Consider the following 14,760-nt stretch of genomic DNA (forward strand, 5'->3'; position numbering starts at 1 on the left):
AAGAGGAGAGAAGAGAGGAGAAGAGAAGATGAGAGGAGAGCAGAGAAGAGAAGATGAGAGGAGAAGAGAAGATGAGAGGAGAGCAGAGAAGAGAAGATGAGAGGAGAAGAGAAGATGAGAGGAGAGCAGAGAAGAGAAGATGAGAGGAGAGAAGAGGAGAGCAGAGAAGAGAAGAGGAGAGGAGAAGAGAAGATGAGAGGAGAGCAGAGAAGAGAAGATGAGAGGAGAGAAGAGGAGAGGAGAGCAGAGAAGAGAAGATGAGAGGAGAGAAGACAACACTGTTTTGATTGTCTCCTTTACACACCTGTCCCTGTATCCGTGTGTGTGTGTGTGTGTGTGTGTGTGTGTGTGTGTGTGTTGCATGTTCCGTGTATGTAATTCTACCCACGTTCATGTGCTACAGATCGGAGCAGACCGAACGCAGTGAGAGGAAAGAGGAAACCCAGGCAGCTAGCGACGCTGATAATAACAATCCTTCCTGATGAAGCCAGCCCTCGCTCCCCTGTGAGTCGGCGTAATCCCAGGATGCACTGGGGCAACAGGAACGCAGAGGACTCGTCTCCACTAACGCCAAGAAGAGCTCAGCTCTCGAGGTGAGAGGTGGAAAAGCAGCGCGACATAAATAATGAAGCAACATTTTGGGGTTGTTTTTTTTTGCGTGTTTCCATTTGTGGCTGAATTGAGTCTGACATCATGTGGCGGCCGGAGGAACTGCAAGTGAGATTTAAGACGGTAGGTAAAAAGGAAGTGAGATGACCCGGTTCTCATTAATCTGCTAATCATAACCTGTCGATTGTGACAATTTACTCAGAGGAGGGAAGAGAAAACAGGCCTCGCGATAATGAACAGTTAATAAAGTGGCGCTAATTTTCACATACTCTACATCGCCTTCAATTCGCACTTATTAACGGGTTTAAAAATATTTCACCACACCAGCTCTGCGATCGGAGAAGATCTATTCATCTGCGGCTCAAAATGATTCCACCTGCGTGTGAGAGGAAAAAGTGCGGACAGATTCATCGGGCGATAACTGTAATCTGATTTACCCGCCACTTTATTTCCACATATTTCGAAGTTTCTGATTCTGATTTCTAATGAACAGGTTCAATTACAGCCTCTAATTAACGGCCTTTTTTCTGTGTCTAAATCTCAGATCAAATCGTACCGTGTACCATTTTTAGGATGAACGTTTCATGTTGACCTGTGACCTCCAGCTGTGCTAGTGTCAGAGCTGCTGTTATAGAAAACGGATCGGCATTTTCTGACCAATCAGAGTCGAGAACTCAACAGCGCTGTGGTGTGGTGAGACAGAGGTCGTTTCAGTGCAACTTTTAAACGAACTCGACGGCCCAGACTTCCACCAATCACGTGGTTTCACGTGTACGATGATCAAACAATAAATATGAATCGTCACTGAAGACACAAACCGCTCTCTCTGCCTCATACAATCATCTAGGTGTGTGTGTTTGGACGCCTAGGTTACTGTTTACCCGCAAAGTCGATCGTCTGTGTCGGTTGTTTTTGTTGTCACTCGCTCAACAAAAACAACCTAAATCCATTTCCATCCGTCTGTTAGACTTGACCTGCCTCTTGCACTTCCCAGCTACCTGCCTTCACCGCTCACCGCATTTGACACGCATTAATGCCACATATTAACTCACAACGACAGTCCTCGGGTTAAGAGGAGCCGCGTACCCATGAGGTAAAAGCCGAGGCGCATCGTAATCGGCTGATGTGACCCTGCTGACCTTTATTTATTAGACTTAAAGCCTTTGGGCTCACGGAGCCGACACGTGATCTCGTGGGAGAGATGCGAGGTCATCCGGAGGTTTCCTCTGCGGCCCCGGGCTACTTAACCGTGATGTTTAGTTTTTATTAGCACGCAGAGAGAGGGAGATTATTCCTCATTTAAGCCTGTCAAAAACATCAGGAATTCAAAAGAGAGTGAGAGAGAGAGCGAGAGAGAGAGAGAGAGAGATGGCTGTCAGTTCTTATCCAACCAGAGGTGTCAACATTGCTAACAAGAGAATCCTAGCAGACGGAGAGAAAAAAAACAACAGAATTTTACACAACTTAAAAACACAACTTCGGCACAAACTGGTAAGAATTCGAGCAAGCGGATTTCACTGGATTTCCATCCGTCCATGTTCCATCCCGCTTATCCTATCCCAAGGCAGGGGACACCCGGGACGGGGTGCCAACACATCACAATCTCACACACGTTCACACAATATAGATCATTTAGAAAATCCATCCATCCATCTGCTATACTGCTTTATCCTGTTCAGGGTCACGGGGAAACCTGGAGCCTATCCCAGGGAGCATGGGGCATGAGGCAGGGTACACCTTGGACTGGGTGCCAATCCATCGCAGGGCATAATCACATACACACTCACACACCCATTCATACGTTACGGACACTTTAGACACGCCGATCAGCCTACAACGCATGTCTTTGGACTGTGGGTTGACACGCATGGTAGGCTGATCGGCGTGTCTAAAGTGTCCGTAGCGTATGAATGGGTGTGTGAGTGTGTATGTGATTGTGCCCTGCGATGGATTGGCACCCAGTCCAAGGTGTACCCTGCCTCATGCCCCATGCTCCCTGGGATAGGCTCCAGGTTTCCCCGTGACCCTGAACAGGATAAAGCAGTATAGCAGATGGATGGATGGATGGAACTCATATGAAAAGTGTTCAGCGGTAAAGTTACCTGGGCGAAGCTCTTCTTGTGGATCCACTACTACAAACTGTATCAGAAACCTTATCTGAAATAAATCAAGGCTAAATTGGGATAAAATACTACTAATAATTTAATAATAAGTTAAAAAGCACAACCCAAATAATACCCTAATACAGCACCTGTGGTCCTCGTCTGGTTGTGCACAAATCTACAATGTACTGGTTCTACAATGTACTGGTCCTGAAGTCCTCGAGGGTGCATCGGTGTTTGGGACACGGCGACTTCACACATTTGACACTGTGAACAAACTCATCAGTTGCGAATGGTCCAAGTGGACTGCTGTTGAGTGCGCGTTGGGGCTCATAGAGGACGTTCATACGCACCCTTTTCAAACGTTAAAATGAGAAATGAGACTCTGTACACCAAGGGTATTCACCAAAATTTGTGAAGGTACAGTCACATCAAATTCCTTGCTTACAAAAGTCTGGATTAGCGACTAACATGACCGACCAGAGACGACGCTTAACCATTGATGAGCAGCTCGTAGTTAGAGATAAGACATTTCAAAGCGGTCATGTTTCGTTTCGTACTCTGGACTCTGAACAGATCAGACATTTGTTTTGAACTCAAAGAGACGAGAATGATCTGCGTACGTTTCTGTCCGGTCGTCTTTAAACGTTCTGTTTATGTTGTTGACTTTGTTTTTTTTTTTGTTTTATTAATGCTGTCATTTAGCTAATCTCCGGAAGCTCGTTTCCGCCATGAAGAAAACAAATTACAAAGGTAACTGCGACTTTACTTCCCACAATTGCGAGTTTAAATCTCGCAATTCTGACTTTATTTCTCGCAATTCTGACGTTTTCTCCCAATCGACATGTCCACTTAGTGACGTTTAGTGATTTACAACGAATGCACCGACAAAGCATCAATCATTCTCTAGAAATAGGCTCTATACAGTAAGAACAACACTCATCGGCTAGTCAAGACAAGGAAAACCGTACGCTAGCTCGCGTTCGTTACCCGAGGTTAGTCCCATTTCAGGTACTGCGTCGAGTGGACGTCTAAATTGCGAGAGAAATAAAGTTCGAATTGTGCGATATGAACTCACGATTGTGAGAAATAAAGTCCGAATTGTGCGATATGTAAACCTGTAATCGCAGGGAAAAGTCAGACTTGTGAGATATAAACTCAAAATCGCGAGAAGAACAGTACGAATTGTGAGAAATAAAGTCGCGATTGTAAGATAAAAGTCGCCGTTACCTTTTTTTATTTGATGTATTTCTCTGTGGCGGAAACAGGCTTCCGTGCTAATCAGACCGGAGAGGACGAATTAAATCAGAAATCTACGAAAGTCTGTGAAAACTCTTCCGTTTCTGTCGCTAGCCGTGTAGCTAGTCTCCGGTCCAGTGAGCGTCCTTCAGCTAAATAATTCACATAAATGCATGTGATTGGATGAGCTGGAGTTGCCGAACTATAGCTAGCTCTACTACGTAATATTTTGCTTTGGTCCAATGAAATAACATGTACCGACTCTGGCTGTCATAACGGAATTCATGACCACTGGCACGACTTCACACGACTGGCGTGATGAGCATCTAATCCCCAGACTTAGATTGGATCCTACCGCACCACAGCGGCCTTGTGTACGTCCAGAGATTTTATCACACGTAACAAGCTGGCACAGCGATAGAGTCTCAGTTAATCCACGGATTAAAGGCCAGATTTGGGAACAGCCTCCATCTGGCTCTATAACTGCAGAACCCTTACAAACTGATTCTAGATCAGGGTGTTCCATCAATCTTTCTCTCTTTCTTTCTGTCTCTTTTTCTATAATGGGTTTTTAATGGCCACACAGGTGTATGGAAACCAGCAAAGAGTGTCAGGAGATCAGCGATTAATAAAGAGAGCATGCGGCTAAAAACAGTCGAGGAACCCAGGAGAATCAGGAGTGAGCCCTAAATCAGACCAGTTCTCATGTTAGCATTTCGTGTTGTTTGAACAAATCGATTATACCACAACATCACTTACTCCCTTCAGCTTTCTCGCATAATTATTGCTAATTTTTTCAAGCTAACTTGTCGTTTTAATATCTTACCGGTATGCTAGCTAATGTGTTCAAATCATGTGCACAGAGCATTGCTAAATGTCAAACCGAGCTCATCTTTAAAATATGTCCGCAACCTCAAGCACTGAGCTAAGTAGCTAGCTAGTAGCAGACTGACATTAAATCACACTTTCATTCCAGTACACTTAGTAGAACGATTTAATCAGTGAGCGTCGGATAAACAGTTTGCTAGGTTAAGCTAACATTGCTATGTCCAAGCAAAACCAGCATAACAAGATGATGAAGTGAAGTGACTAGCTAGGAAATAATAAATGTCACGTTAAAGTTCTTAAAAGTCAGTGTTTTAAACGTATTCGGTCATGTTGAGAATGACTAGCATATGACTACGCTAATTATACCCAAAATGGCTGGTTAATCCTTAGGTTTCATCGGAAGAAAAAACTTCCTAACGGGAAGTGCACTAATGGTTTCCATTAAACATTCAAATAATTAAATACGAATGGGGACATGGTTAATGGAAACCATTAGGCTGATTTCCATTAGGCCATTAGGAAGTGGTGAATGTTAGATTAATCAAAGTTACACGGCAGATAACAATACACAGATTTTAAAAATAAATAAATAAATAAAGCATGACTTGTATATTAATTAATTATTTTTTTCAATGCATCCTTGGAAAACTGCTGTGGTACCAGAGGAATAAAACACTTCAAGGGTGTGTGGTTGTAGGAAAATAATCAACTTCCAAGAGTAGCGGTAACTCTGATACGTCATTGATTACTCTCCTGTAAGAGAATGCCCAAAAGTGCATCTCTGGTTACTGTTAGATTAAAAATAATTAGAAATATTATGTAATTATTCGAAAAAAATGTAATTAGGCCACCCCCAGAGGAGCCCCCTCATCAGTACTGTGTGTTGCCTGTACGGTCTAATGGACGAACTGGCTCTGAGTGCGTGTGACATGGAGACAGGCAATGCCATTCTCATTGGTCAACACTACAGAGATCTATTCAAACACACACACACACACACACACACACACTCATCTAGTATCCACACCCTGTGTGTCCAATTCTCGTGAGAGAAACCAATCTCCTGTATGTAGAGGAGGCAGGCAGAGCTTTGGGATCCCACATGGGATGAGTGTTGTTGTGGGAGAGACGTTCAATGCACACTCTGGGGGTTTAGAGCTGCAGCGGTGTTGATGGGGGTGAGTGACCCTCAAACGCCTTCTCTTTCTCCACATCACTGCAGAGAAAATCCTCCTCAATCAGAATGAAGAAGACACGGGTCAATCAGGATGACCCCAAAGCTTACACTCTCTATCAACACGAAGGCGGTATACAAACACACACACACACACACACACACACACACACACACACACACACACATCCTTGACGTGTTGTTTCATCAACACTGTTTATGCTCTCTAAGGAAGCACTATATTTACAGATACAGCATATAAGCTTCCGTAGACAAGGAATTAATCGTATATGCCAGTCCACCAATGTCAAGGGATAGTTCCTGTGATATACGAATATTTTTTTTGAAAACATCGTTTTTACCCATCCATTTAAAAAATAAAAAAAAAAACCCTCCATCCAAACACAACAAAAATTGATTTGATGCAAATCTCACGATCACACGCCAGCCCAGCCCATTATCCGGCGATATTCTGGCATCTCCGGGCGAGGGTGTAATAACAGAACAAAGCGAAATTTAATCAGCGTGTGTTAACATACGTTCTCCATCACGAACGGTGAACAGCTTCATGGCACAGCATAAACTCTTAGCCACGCCAACAAGACAAAGCTCGCAGTTAGCTGGAAACAACAAAACGGCGGCTAAACAGTGAAAGAGTGCCTCCTAAGCATGGTGTGCGCAAAATCTTCCAGTAATGCAGCTCAGCCGCCGTAGCGCGTCAGTTCCCGCTGATACGCACTAACTCGTCCTCCTTTTTATAGGGCGCCATTTCTTTCGTTTTAATTTAGAGGTCAAAAACCTGTGTTAGTGTAGACTGAGCCTTACGCCTACTCGCAGATTAGGGTCTTGTGAAGGTAAAGAGAATTGAATTGTCCATAAATTCCTATAAGCCCATAGTGTGTCCCCTTTCTAATTTAATATGCAAACTATTAAAAAAAACGGACGGAAAAAAAAACCCACCTTGCTCATAACTTCTATTTTAATAATCTGTACTCCGACCCAACTAAACGTTACAGGCAAAGGGTCCTGAGTTTGACTGTCAGGAAAGAGTGACGCTTTAATGTTATCCTTGTAAAATTCTTATTACGGACACGCATTTGCGAATCTGACGCTTACCTTCCACGCAGGACGGCTGAGCGCGGGTCGTTCCAGCAACCTGTCCCGGGAAACAGGAACACTTGACGGTCTGTGAGCGCTCCTCGATCCGGTTCTTATTGCAGCAGCGATGGAGCGCCACGACCTCGCACGTACCCTGCTTTACCTGGTACTGACCTGATAGAGAAACAAAGAGGAAATTAAAATAAAATGTAAAAAAAAAAAAAAAAAAAACACACCTATTATTAAGTGCTGAATTCTTGATTCTCATTGGTCAGAAGGTATTAATGCAAATTAATGCACTTTTTTTAAAAAAATAAATAAATAAAAAGCTCACCATTTCACAGGGACTTGTGACATGGATGTGCCAAATCAGATCGCGAATCGAATTTGAATCGATCGCAGAAATGAACGCGAAATTCGAGAAAACGCCGCAACATTTGGAGGAGCTTGCGATTTTTCAAAATTACCGGAGATCTTCCGCGGACTCGGGCCAAGGCGCGTCATGTGACGTCATCACTACGTGCGTTCAGCCAAGGCGCTCTTCGAAATCCTGTACGGACTGTCTAATGGTTTCTACGGTAAAGCTTTGTGTGAGGAGATGTTTATTTAACGCTTATGGAAGGAGTCTCCGGTGTCAGAGCTTTGTAGCACTTTTCCGCCACGGGAAAGCCGTCGGGACAGACGAGCGCACGCTTTGCGGCTTCTCTGTAAGACGACAAACCGTGTTTTTTCGCTTAATCACTTTAAGAGAGAGGGAAAAGGTAGCTGCTGTAACGGAAGGTACCGTAGGAAGAGGAACTAACTTGATTTGTGTCCGTTTCGTAACATTAAATGTAACTCATCGAAACCTATGGCGTGTTGATCTTTAATGAATAATAAGCATTTGCTGTGGTATAAGAAGAATAAAGCACTTGGTGTTTATTGGTGAAATAACCAATATCGGCGTGGTTATTATCCTCCTTTAATAGCGCACGCCTCTACCAAGTTCCTCTACCGATCATGTTCGTGTTCCAGGATCGGCATGTAAACGGCATCGAATAAAGCTGTCGACTTTTTAAAGGACCTGATACGCGGTATTTCAGCGCGATTTGTCCCGTGAAACCTGCTGAGATCCATAAATAAAAGCGAGTGAGTAAACACGGCTCACACTGATGCTTTCTTCTCCAAATAAAAAACTACATCATTATCATTCACACCCTGGGAGAGCAGGGCAGAATGATGAAAGAGGCAGGACAGGAAGGAGAAAAAGATAGAGAGAAAGAGAGAGAGAGAGAGGGAGAGAGAGAGAGAGAGAAGCCTGCCAGCTTTATGTAAAGAAGTAGATAAATAATGACAAAATTGCGCCTCTTTTCGGCTCCTAATAAACCACCTGATGGCACTTAAGATGGCAGCGAATCAGATGAGACTGCCAGCATTTAGCAAACACACTGAGGCCTGCCAAAGCACTATTTATCCATCTCTCTCTCTCTCTCTCTCTGGCAGAGTATCACACACTCATTCATAATGCTCACGGCTCTGTAAATAAGAGCGCAGGATTTCTCACGTCTGCGGCCAGCAGAAAGAAACAAGCGCTGGAGTCGGGCCAGACTCCGTCTCTGAGACATATGCGCCCGTAAGAGGATGTGTTACCTCATCGTCTCTGTGGAAGCGGGTGCTGCCGTGTACTGCGTTTTATAGGATGCGGTGAATGATTTTAACCGACTCAATGACGTACAGTGCACTTCTCAGTGGTTAGTGGTTAGGCTCAGGAGTTCAAGCCCCAGCACTGTCAAGCTACCACTGTTGGGCCCTTGGGCAAGGCCTTTAACCCTCAGTCGTATAAATGAGATAAAAGTAAGTCGCTCTGGATAAGGGCGTCCGCCCAATGCCGTAAATGTAAATGTAAATGTAAAAGAAAAAGGGTCCAAGGTGCGACAGAGCAGCTTTCAAAACAATCAGCAGGAGCCTCAATAACATTTTGGAGTTCAGATTTAGTGAACGGTCAGCGCTAAGGAGACTAGAGATTCAAATCATCAGCACTGTAGTTCTTTTCCTTGCAGTACCTAATTTAAAAAAAAAAAATTCAAGATCATTTTCTTGAAACATTTTGTCTTCATCTTTTAAATTCATAATAATTTCATCAAGTGGTTGAACAGATTATTTTTTTCCTTGTTGTATAAATGTGTTGGTGTTTGTTTGTTTGTTTGTTTGTTTGTTTACAACCAGGGTTCTTGCCATTGTCTTGTGAAATCAAACTATTCTTTCTAAATCTTTATACATAAGTCTTCCCAGCCAGATTTCTTGCTATTTCTACACGTTTTAATCGAATCTAACGAGCATTTAGTGTACCGTGGACACTAAAGTGACACAGAGCGTGATATTTTCTCGTATTCGGAATATTACAACCTTAACCTTTATGTTATTAACTAATCGATCGTTTCAGATTCGGTGAAGCGTCAGACCTAAATGTTTTGAAAACACTCAGCAGGTTTCCTCTTTCAGGACTATAACTAAATAGACTTCTTGAAATTGCGACGTTCTACGAATGATATTTTCACCTTCTTTTTTTTAAATATGAATTTATCTTGATTTATCTTATTAATATTGTTTTAGTTATAATATTACTCGGTTAATTATTTGGACCTCAGATTAGCGAGTGGTCAGAACCGAGGACACCAGAGACTCAAATCAGCGGGATGCTTGTGATATCTGATCGATCTGATAGTATTTCAAGAAATGAAAAGGTTTAAGTTGGGTTTTCTTGCTCTTTGTTAAACGACAAGTGGCTGCGTTTAGTGAGGAGACTGAGGAAGCATCTAAACTCAACCGATTAAAAACGGTCATGTCTTGAGTCCTGCATCGGTTCTCTTAACGAATAGTGTAGTTGAGGTTCATAAGGAAATGAGCTCTTTGGTTATTTGAAGCATCCCGGAGAACCTTCTGGACGCTTCCCCGCTCTCATTCCCCCGCGTCAGTGGTGATATTTCGGTCTGAAAAATGCTCTACGACTTTCAAGCGTCCTTTTCGTCAATTCCAGTCGAACGCTGACGCATAAAGTGGGCCAAATATGAAAAGTGAACAGTTACACAATGTGTGATCGGAGGTTCGGATATCTTAGAGACATTAAAGTTAGTTTTAGTTCAGACGTGACAGTGTTAGGGGTGTGGCTACACTCTTAAAACAAAAAGCTTGCATCTCGAACCCTAAAAGGAGTACCCTGAAAAGTTCGATGAGTTGTATAAACTTGTATGCATGTTTATTAACTATCTGAAGCACCCTCGAAGGCTTCTTTTCTAGGAGATTATGTCTACGCCGCCCACACCTCTACACACCTGCCAGATACACCGAGAGACGGTTGCTCAAAACACTTCAAACCAGATTTCAAGGTTAAAACCTCATAAGCGCTGGATATGGATCTGATTTTAAAAAGGACACAGCCTTCGCTCTGTACGTGAGCCGTTTGCACTCGGACGATATCGACAGAAACGTCAACGCTGGAGGGGGGGGAAAAACCCTGTATGACATAAATAAAGTTTGTACAAAGTCTGCAACTTCGCTTCTTCACGACCCCTCGCAGCACTATTAGACATGATGTAAAATAGCTGCAACGATTTGAAGTTTTAAGCCGAGAAGCTAGAAGACGGCGTGCATCAAATTGATTGTTTATATATATATTTATATTTATATATATATCCATATATACACAAATTTAGCAAGAATTCAGATCATTTCTAATTGTAGGAAGTGTTACTGTTGGTTTTCATTCCAGCAGGTCGTTTCCTCTCCATCCCTCGTTCCCCTCATTCGCTTCTCCTGCCCTGTGCAGCTCCCGAGCCGGAGTTTAAACACACTGAACGTGGTGGGTCCTGGAGGTCAGCGCTTAAGGGAACCGGGCTGCTGGTGTGTCCGAGACGCTGTTCCTCCAAACACACCCAGAGAAAACACGCAGAGCCGCGGCTTTCGATTAAGTCTCTGAGCATCCAAACGGTCCGAATGCACAGGCAGGGGAGGACGCCGGGTGGTGATGAAGGAAAAAGTGATGACGTGAACTATAGCATTAAATGTAGCTATAAATGGATAAAAAGTACAGCGTGTTGTCCTTTAATCAATACAAAATTGTAATCACTGCCTAATTGGAATAAGAGGAATAAAACACTTAAAGTGGTAAACATGTGTGTGTGTGTGTGTGTGTGTGTGTGTGTGTGTGTGTGTGTGTGTGTGTGTGTGTGTGTGTGTGTGTGTGTGTGTGTGTGTGTGTCATGGCCCAGATGCCGTGTCTTGAGTGTGGCAGAAATGGTAATGGCTACCCAAAAGGCTCAGTGCTGCCCCAGAAATAAAATCACACATAATAACTGATTTCTCTTTTACTGCTGCATTACACAGGGGGGGGTGTGTGTGTGTGTGTGTGTGTGTGTGTGTGTGTGTGTGTGTGTGTGCCAGCCCTTGTTAGTGAACAAGGGGCAGGCAGAACACAGGGGCAGATACACTGTCATACACACACACACATACACACAGAGAAAGAGAACCAACCCTGTGCCGCCTCCTACTGGCAAAATGAGGTCAGAGTGGACACAAATGCTGAGAAAATTCACACACAGACACACACACTAATACATAGAGTATGCACTTCCACACACACACACATATCCTAGCATATACACATCCACTCATGCACACACACACACACACACACACACACAACATAACGTAAAACATGAAGTGCCTGAACACTGAACTGGAAGAATAAGAAAAATCCTCCCTCCTGTACAGTACACTACATTCAGAACCCTTAAAGGTTCTCGAGTCGTCCCTCAGGGGAAACCCGTAACGTTTCTAGAAGAAAGCATTTGACCGTGAGAAGGAACTCAAGACGGTACAAGCCATTTTTTACGGACTTCGGAACTATTCGTTACTCTTAAAACGGAGCAAATGGGGTGAAAACCCACAGAATAAAACCTGCCGTCGCTCCACTAGTATTACAGACACTGTATTACATGTTGTTAGCTATAAAAATGGACAAAATCACATCACAGAGCTAAAGAACAGTCGTACCGGCGGCCATTTTGAAACTGACTTACTGTATCCTCAGCGCACAGTCGGGTGTCGCGACACGTGAGCATCGAGTACTTTGGGTGACAATATAATTAATTTATTGTCATTAGAAACTGTTTATTTATGAAAAATGAGTTTCTGAGGTAATTTTTGTCGAGTGTGTGTTGATTTAAACGCGACGTTTGCACCAATTTAGCACGGAGTATAACTCTATTTACCAGTTAGCTACATTAGCCGTGTAGCTCTGGCGCAAAGCTAAAAAGACAAGGGTGTAAAATACTGTACATTTTTGGCTAAACTCCTCCGCTAACAGCTAACCGTATTCTTGGAGTTATGCTAGGTCATAGCTAGGTCATTGTGTTCATGATAGTGTGTGTGTGAGCCGGATTTCCCACCTAATCTCGGATTAAACTCGAAGCCACGGTACGTACAAGTTCGTGACACAAGCTACACGGCGGTACTAAAACCGCACCATAATCAACAATAAAAATCGCATCATAACTGTTTTTGCCATTAATGTTTTATTGCAATATTTAACCGCTTTCTTTCACATGGAGAGCTTTTCGAGCTCACTAATGAATTCTCGAATCGGATTGGTCAGAAGGTATCGATGATGGTGAAGTCTGCCGTGAGGAGAAGTTTATTTAACATTTATCGGTCCGTACAGGATTTCGCAGTTTTTGTGTCATTGGTGCAGTTTCTCAGTAACACGACGGGCTGCGTCCCATCAAAAGCAAACGTCTGTGACGTCTTTACATGTTGCAGACGTCTTTAGCGCAAAAAGTCAAACGGAAACGAGCCACGGCGAAAAAAGTTTTCTAATGCGTTTTTTATTTCATCGCTTAAACCGATATGTACGTGGTTAAACCATACAGACATGTGAATCACGCGTCCTCCGTATTTAAAAAGAAATGCTCCCGATTCGTGCGATTTTGCAAAAATAATAGGCTTCCTTTTTAGAGATTCTTTTCTGGTGGGGTTTTTTTTTTTTTTTTTTCAGCTTGTTGTTGTTGGAGGACTTAACGTTCTTTTACAACAACCTGTGCGCTATAAATCTCCCGTCATCTCCAGATCAGATGAGATTTCATGCATGGCTAAACATCTCCTTCGCTCAGCGTGTCCTGAACGGCGCGTTAAGCTCCGATAAGCTGACGAGGCGGTCGGGGAGCTGACGTGTCCTGACGTTAATCGATAAGCGTGTGTTTCCTGCCGATGATTGATCGGAGCGTTTGCGTTTGCACCCGACAGATCCGGCGCTTAGTCCTCTCGGTACTACGGCATATCTTTAGAGGTTACTGGTATTGCTTGTAGCTTCATTTCTCACGACATTCAAGGTCATGCTAATGGATGGAGACGTCGGTGCAAAGCTGAACTCAAAGTCCCAGAATGCAATGCAGCTATACGCCAGAGTGTACACACGAGGAGGTGAGAGAGCCGGACAGACTGAAGGACTAAAGCGCCGCTGCGTCACTCTCTGGCCTCACTCTCACCTCTCACTCTCACTCTCAGGCCGTCAAACACGATGGCTGTAACGTAGGAAGCCGTTAATCAACGTAAAAGACACCAACATGTCAATGAAAGAAGTTTAAACCGAATAAAGTTTCGATAGAAAATAAATCTCGGACGCCGTTGAAGATCGCATGTTAATGTGAAAGGTTTAAAGTGAGAAGGTTTCAGCATTAACCAGACAGAGAACAGAGAATAAACATTCAAGCCCTGATTAAATATAGGCTCCTTTAAACGACTGCATAAATACGAGGAGCTGGACGTGCTCTATATGATTTTTCTGGGTTAGACGAAGCTGACTGGCGTGAGATTTGCTCAAACCAGCCACCATTTCTCTCGCCGTCCCTCGTTCTCTCGCTTCCTAAATTGTCCTGTCATGTCCCACACACACCATCAGTCAAGCTGACATTATCTCAGACTAACAGGCTGCGCTGAGGCTAAATCGGTGGATGTATGCTAATCTAACAGGTTGTTTATACGGCTGATTGGACCGACGGAGGTTCCTCATTTATACGCAAATCTACCTTTGGTAAAGCCGGCTCGGTGGGGACACGGCGCTTTATCTGAGACAGAGAGAGGTAGAGGGGGGAAAGATTGATGCCTGTAGTATTTATTCGCACGTAAACGCTGAGTGCTGATAGGCTGATAACCATCGGATCTGATCTGATCTAGGATAATCTACTCTACGGGCTACTCTACAACATAAGGCAGTGGAGGGTTTTCTTCGGGGGGGTGAAAATAGATGCGTAATGTTCCGTCGTTACCCCACAAAACATAATCAATCAGCAAAGACAAGTTTAACACTGGAGCCACGAGGCAAATTTATCCTCATATAAAAATTAAATCTACCAATCAACCTTTAGGCCATGTTTCCTTGCTGAGTCTGATGCTTGTGCATGTACTGACTAAAAGTGTTCAGGCTTTAAAATGGCTGCTGCTACGACTGGTTTTAGCTCTGTTTTTGTTTTGTTTGATTTTTTAATAGAAAATGGTGAGTCAGAAACACTGTTCGAGACACTGAACAACTCGACACACTTCATGTAGTTTTGCTAAACTGGAGGCTGTATGTTTTTATGACTTAGCTATAAATGTTATCCTCATGTCGCCAGCACAATACTATAAAACATCCATCCATCCATCCATCTTCTACCGCTTACTCCTTCTTCAGGGTCG

The 14,760-nt window shown here is 43.5% G+C and overlaps 1 protein-coding gene across 4 annotated transcripts in view; it reads right to left on the bottom strand.

The window, feature by feature from the left end:
* The window catches only part of tafa4b (TAFA chemokine like family member 4b), a 49,194-nt gene that overhangs the window by 7,817 nt on the left and 26,617 nt on the right, over window positions 1-14,760 (bottom strand). For all 4 annotated transcript variants that reach the window (XM_017496536.3, XM_053674173.1, XM_017496537.3 and 1 more), the window contains exon 4: window positions 7,069-7,224. In XM_017496536.3, the coding sequence (XP_017352025.1) occupies window positions 7,069-7,224 (156 nt within the window). The remainder of the gene's footprint in view (window positions 1-7,068; window positions 7,225-14,760) is intronic.

The sequence above is a fragment of the Ictalurus punctatus genome, chromosome 21 (genome assembly GCF_001660625.3).
Source record: "Ictalurus punctatus breed USDA103 chromosome 21, Coco_2.0, whole genome shotgun sequence".
Taxonomy (NCBI): domain Eukaryota; kingdom Metazoa; phylum Chordata; class Actinopteri; order Siluriformes; family Ictaluridae; genus Ictalurus; species Ictalurus punctatus.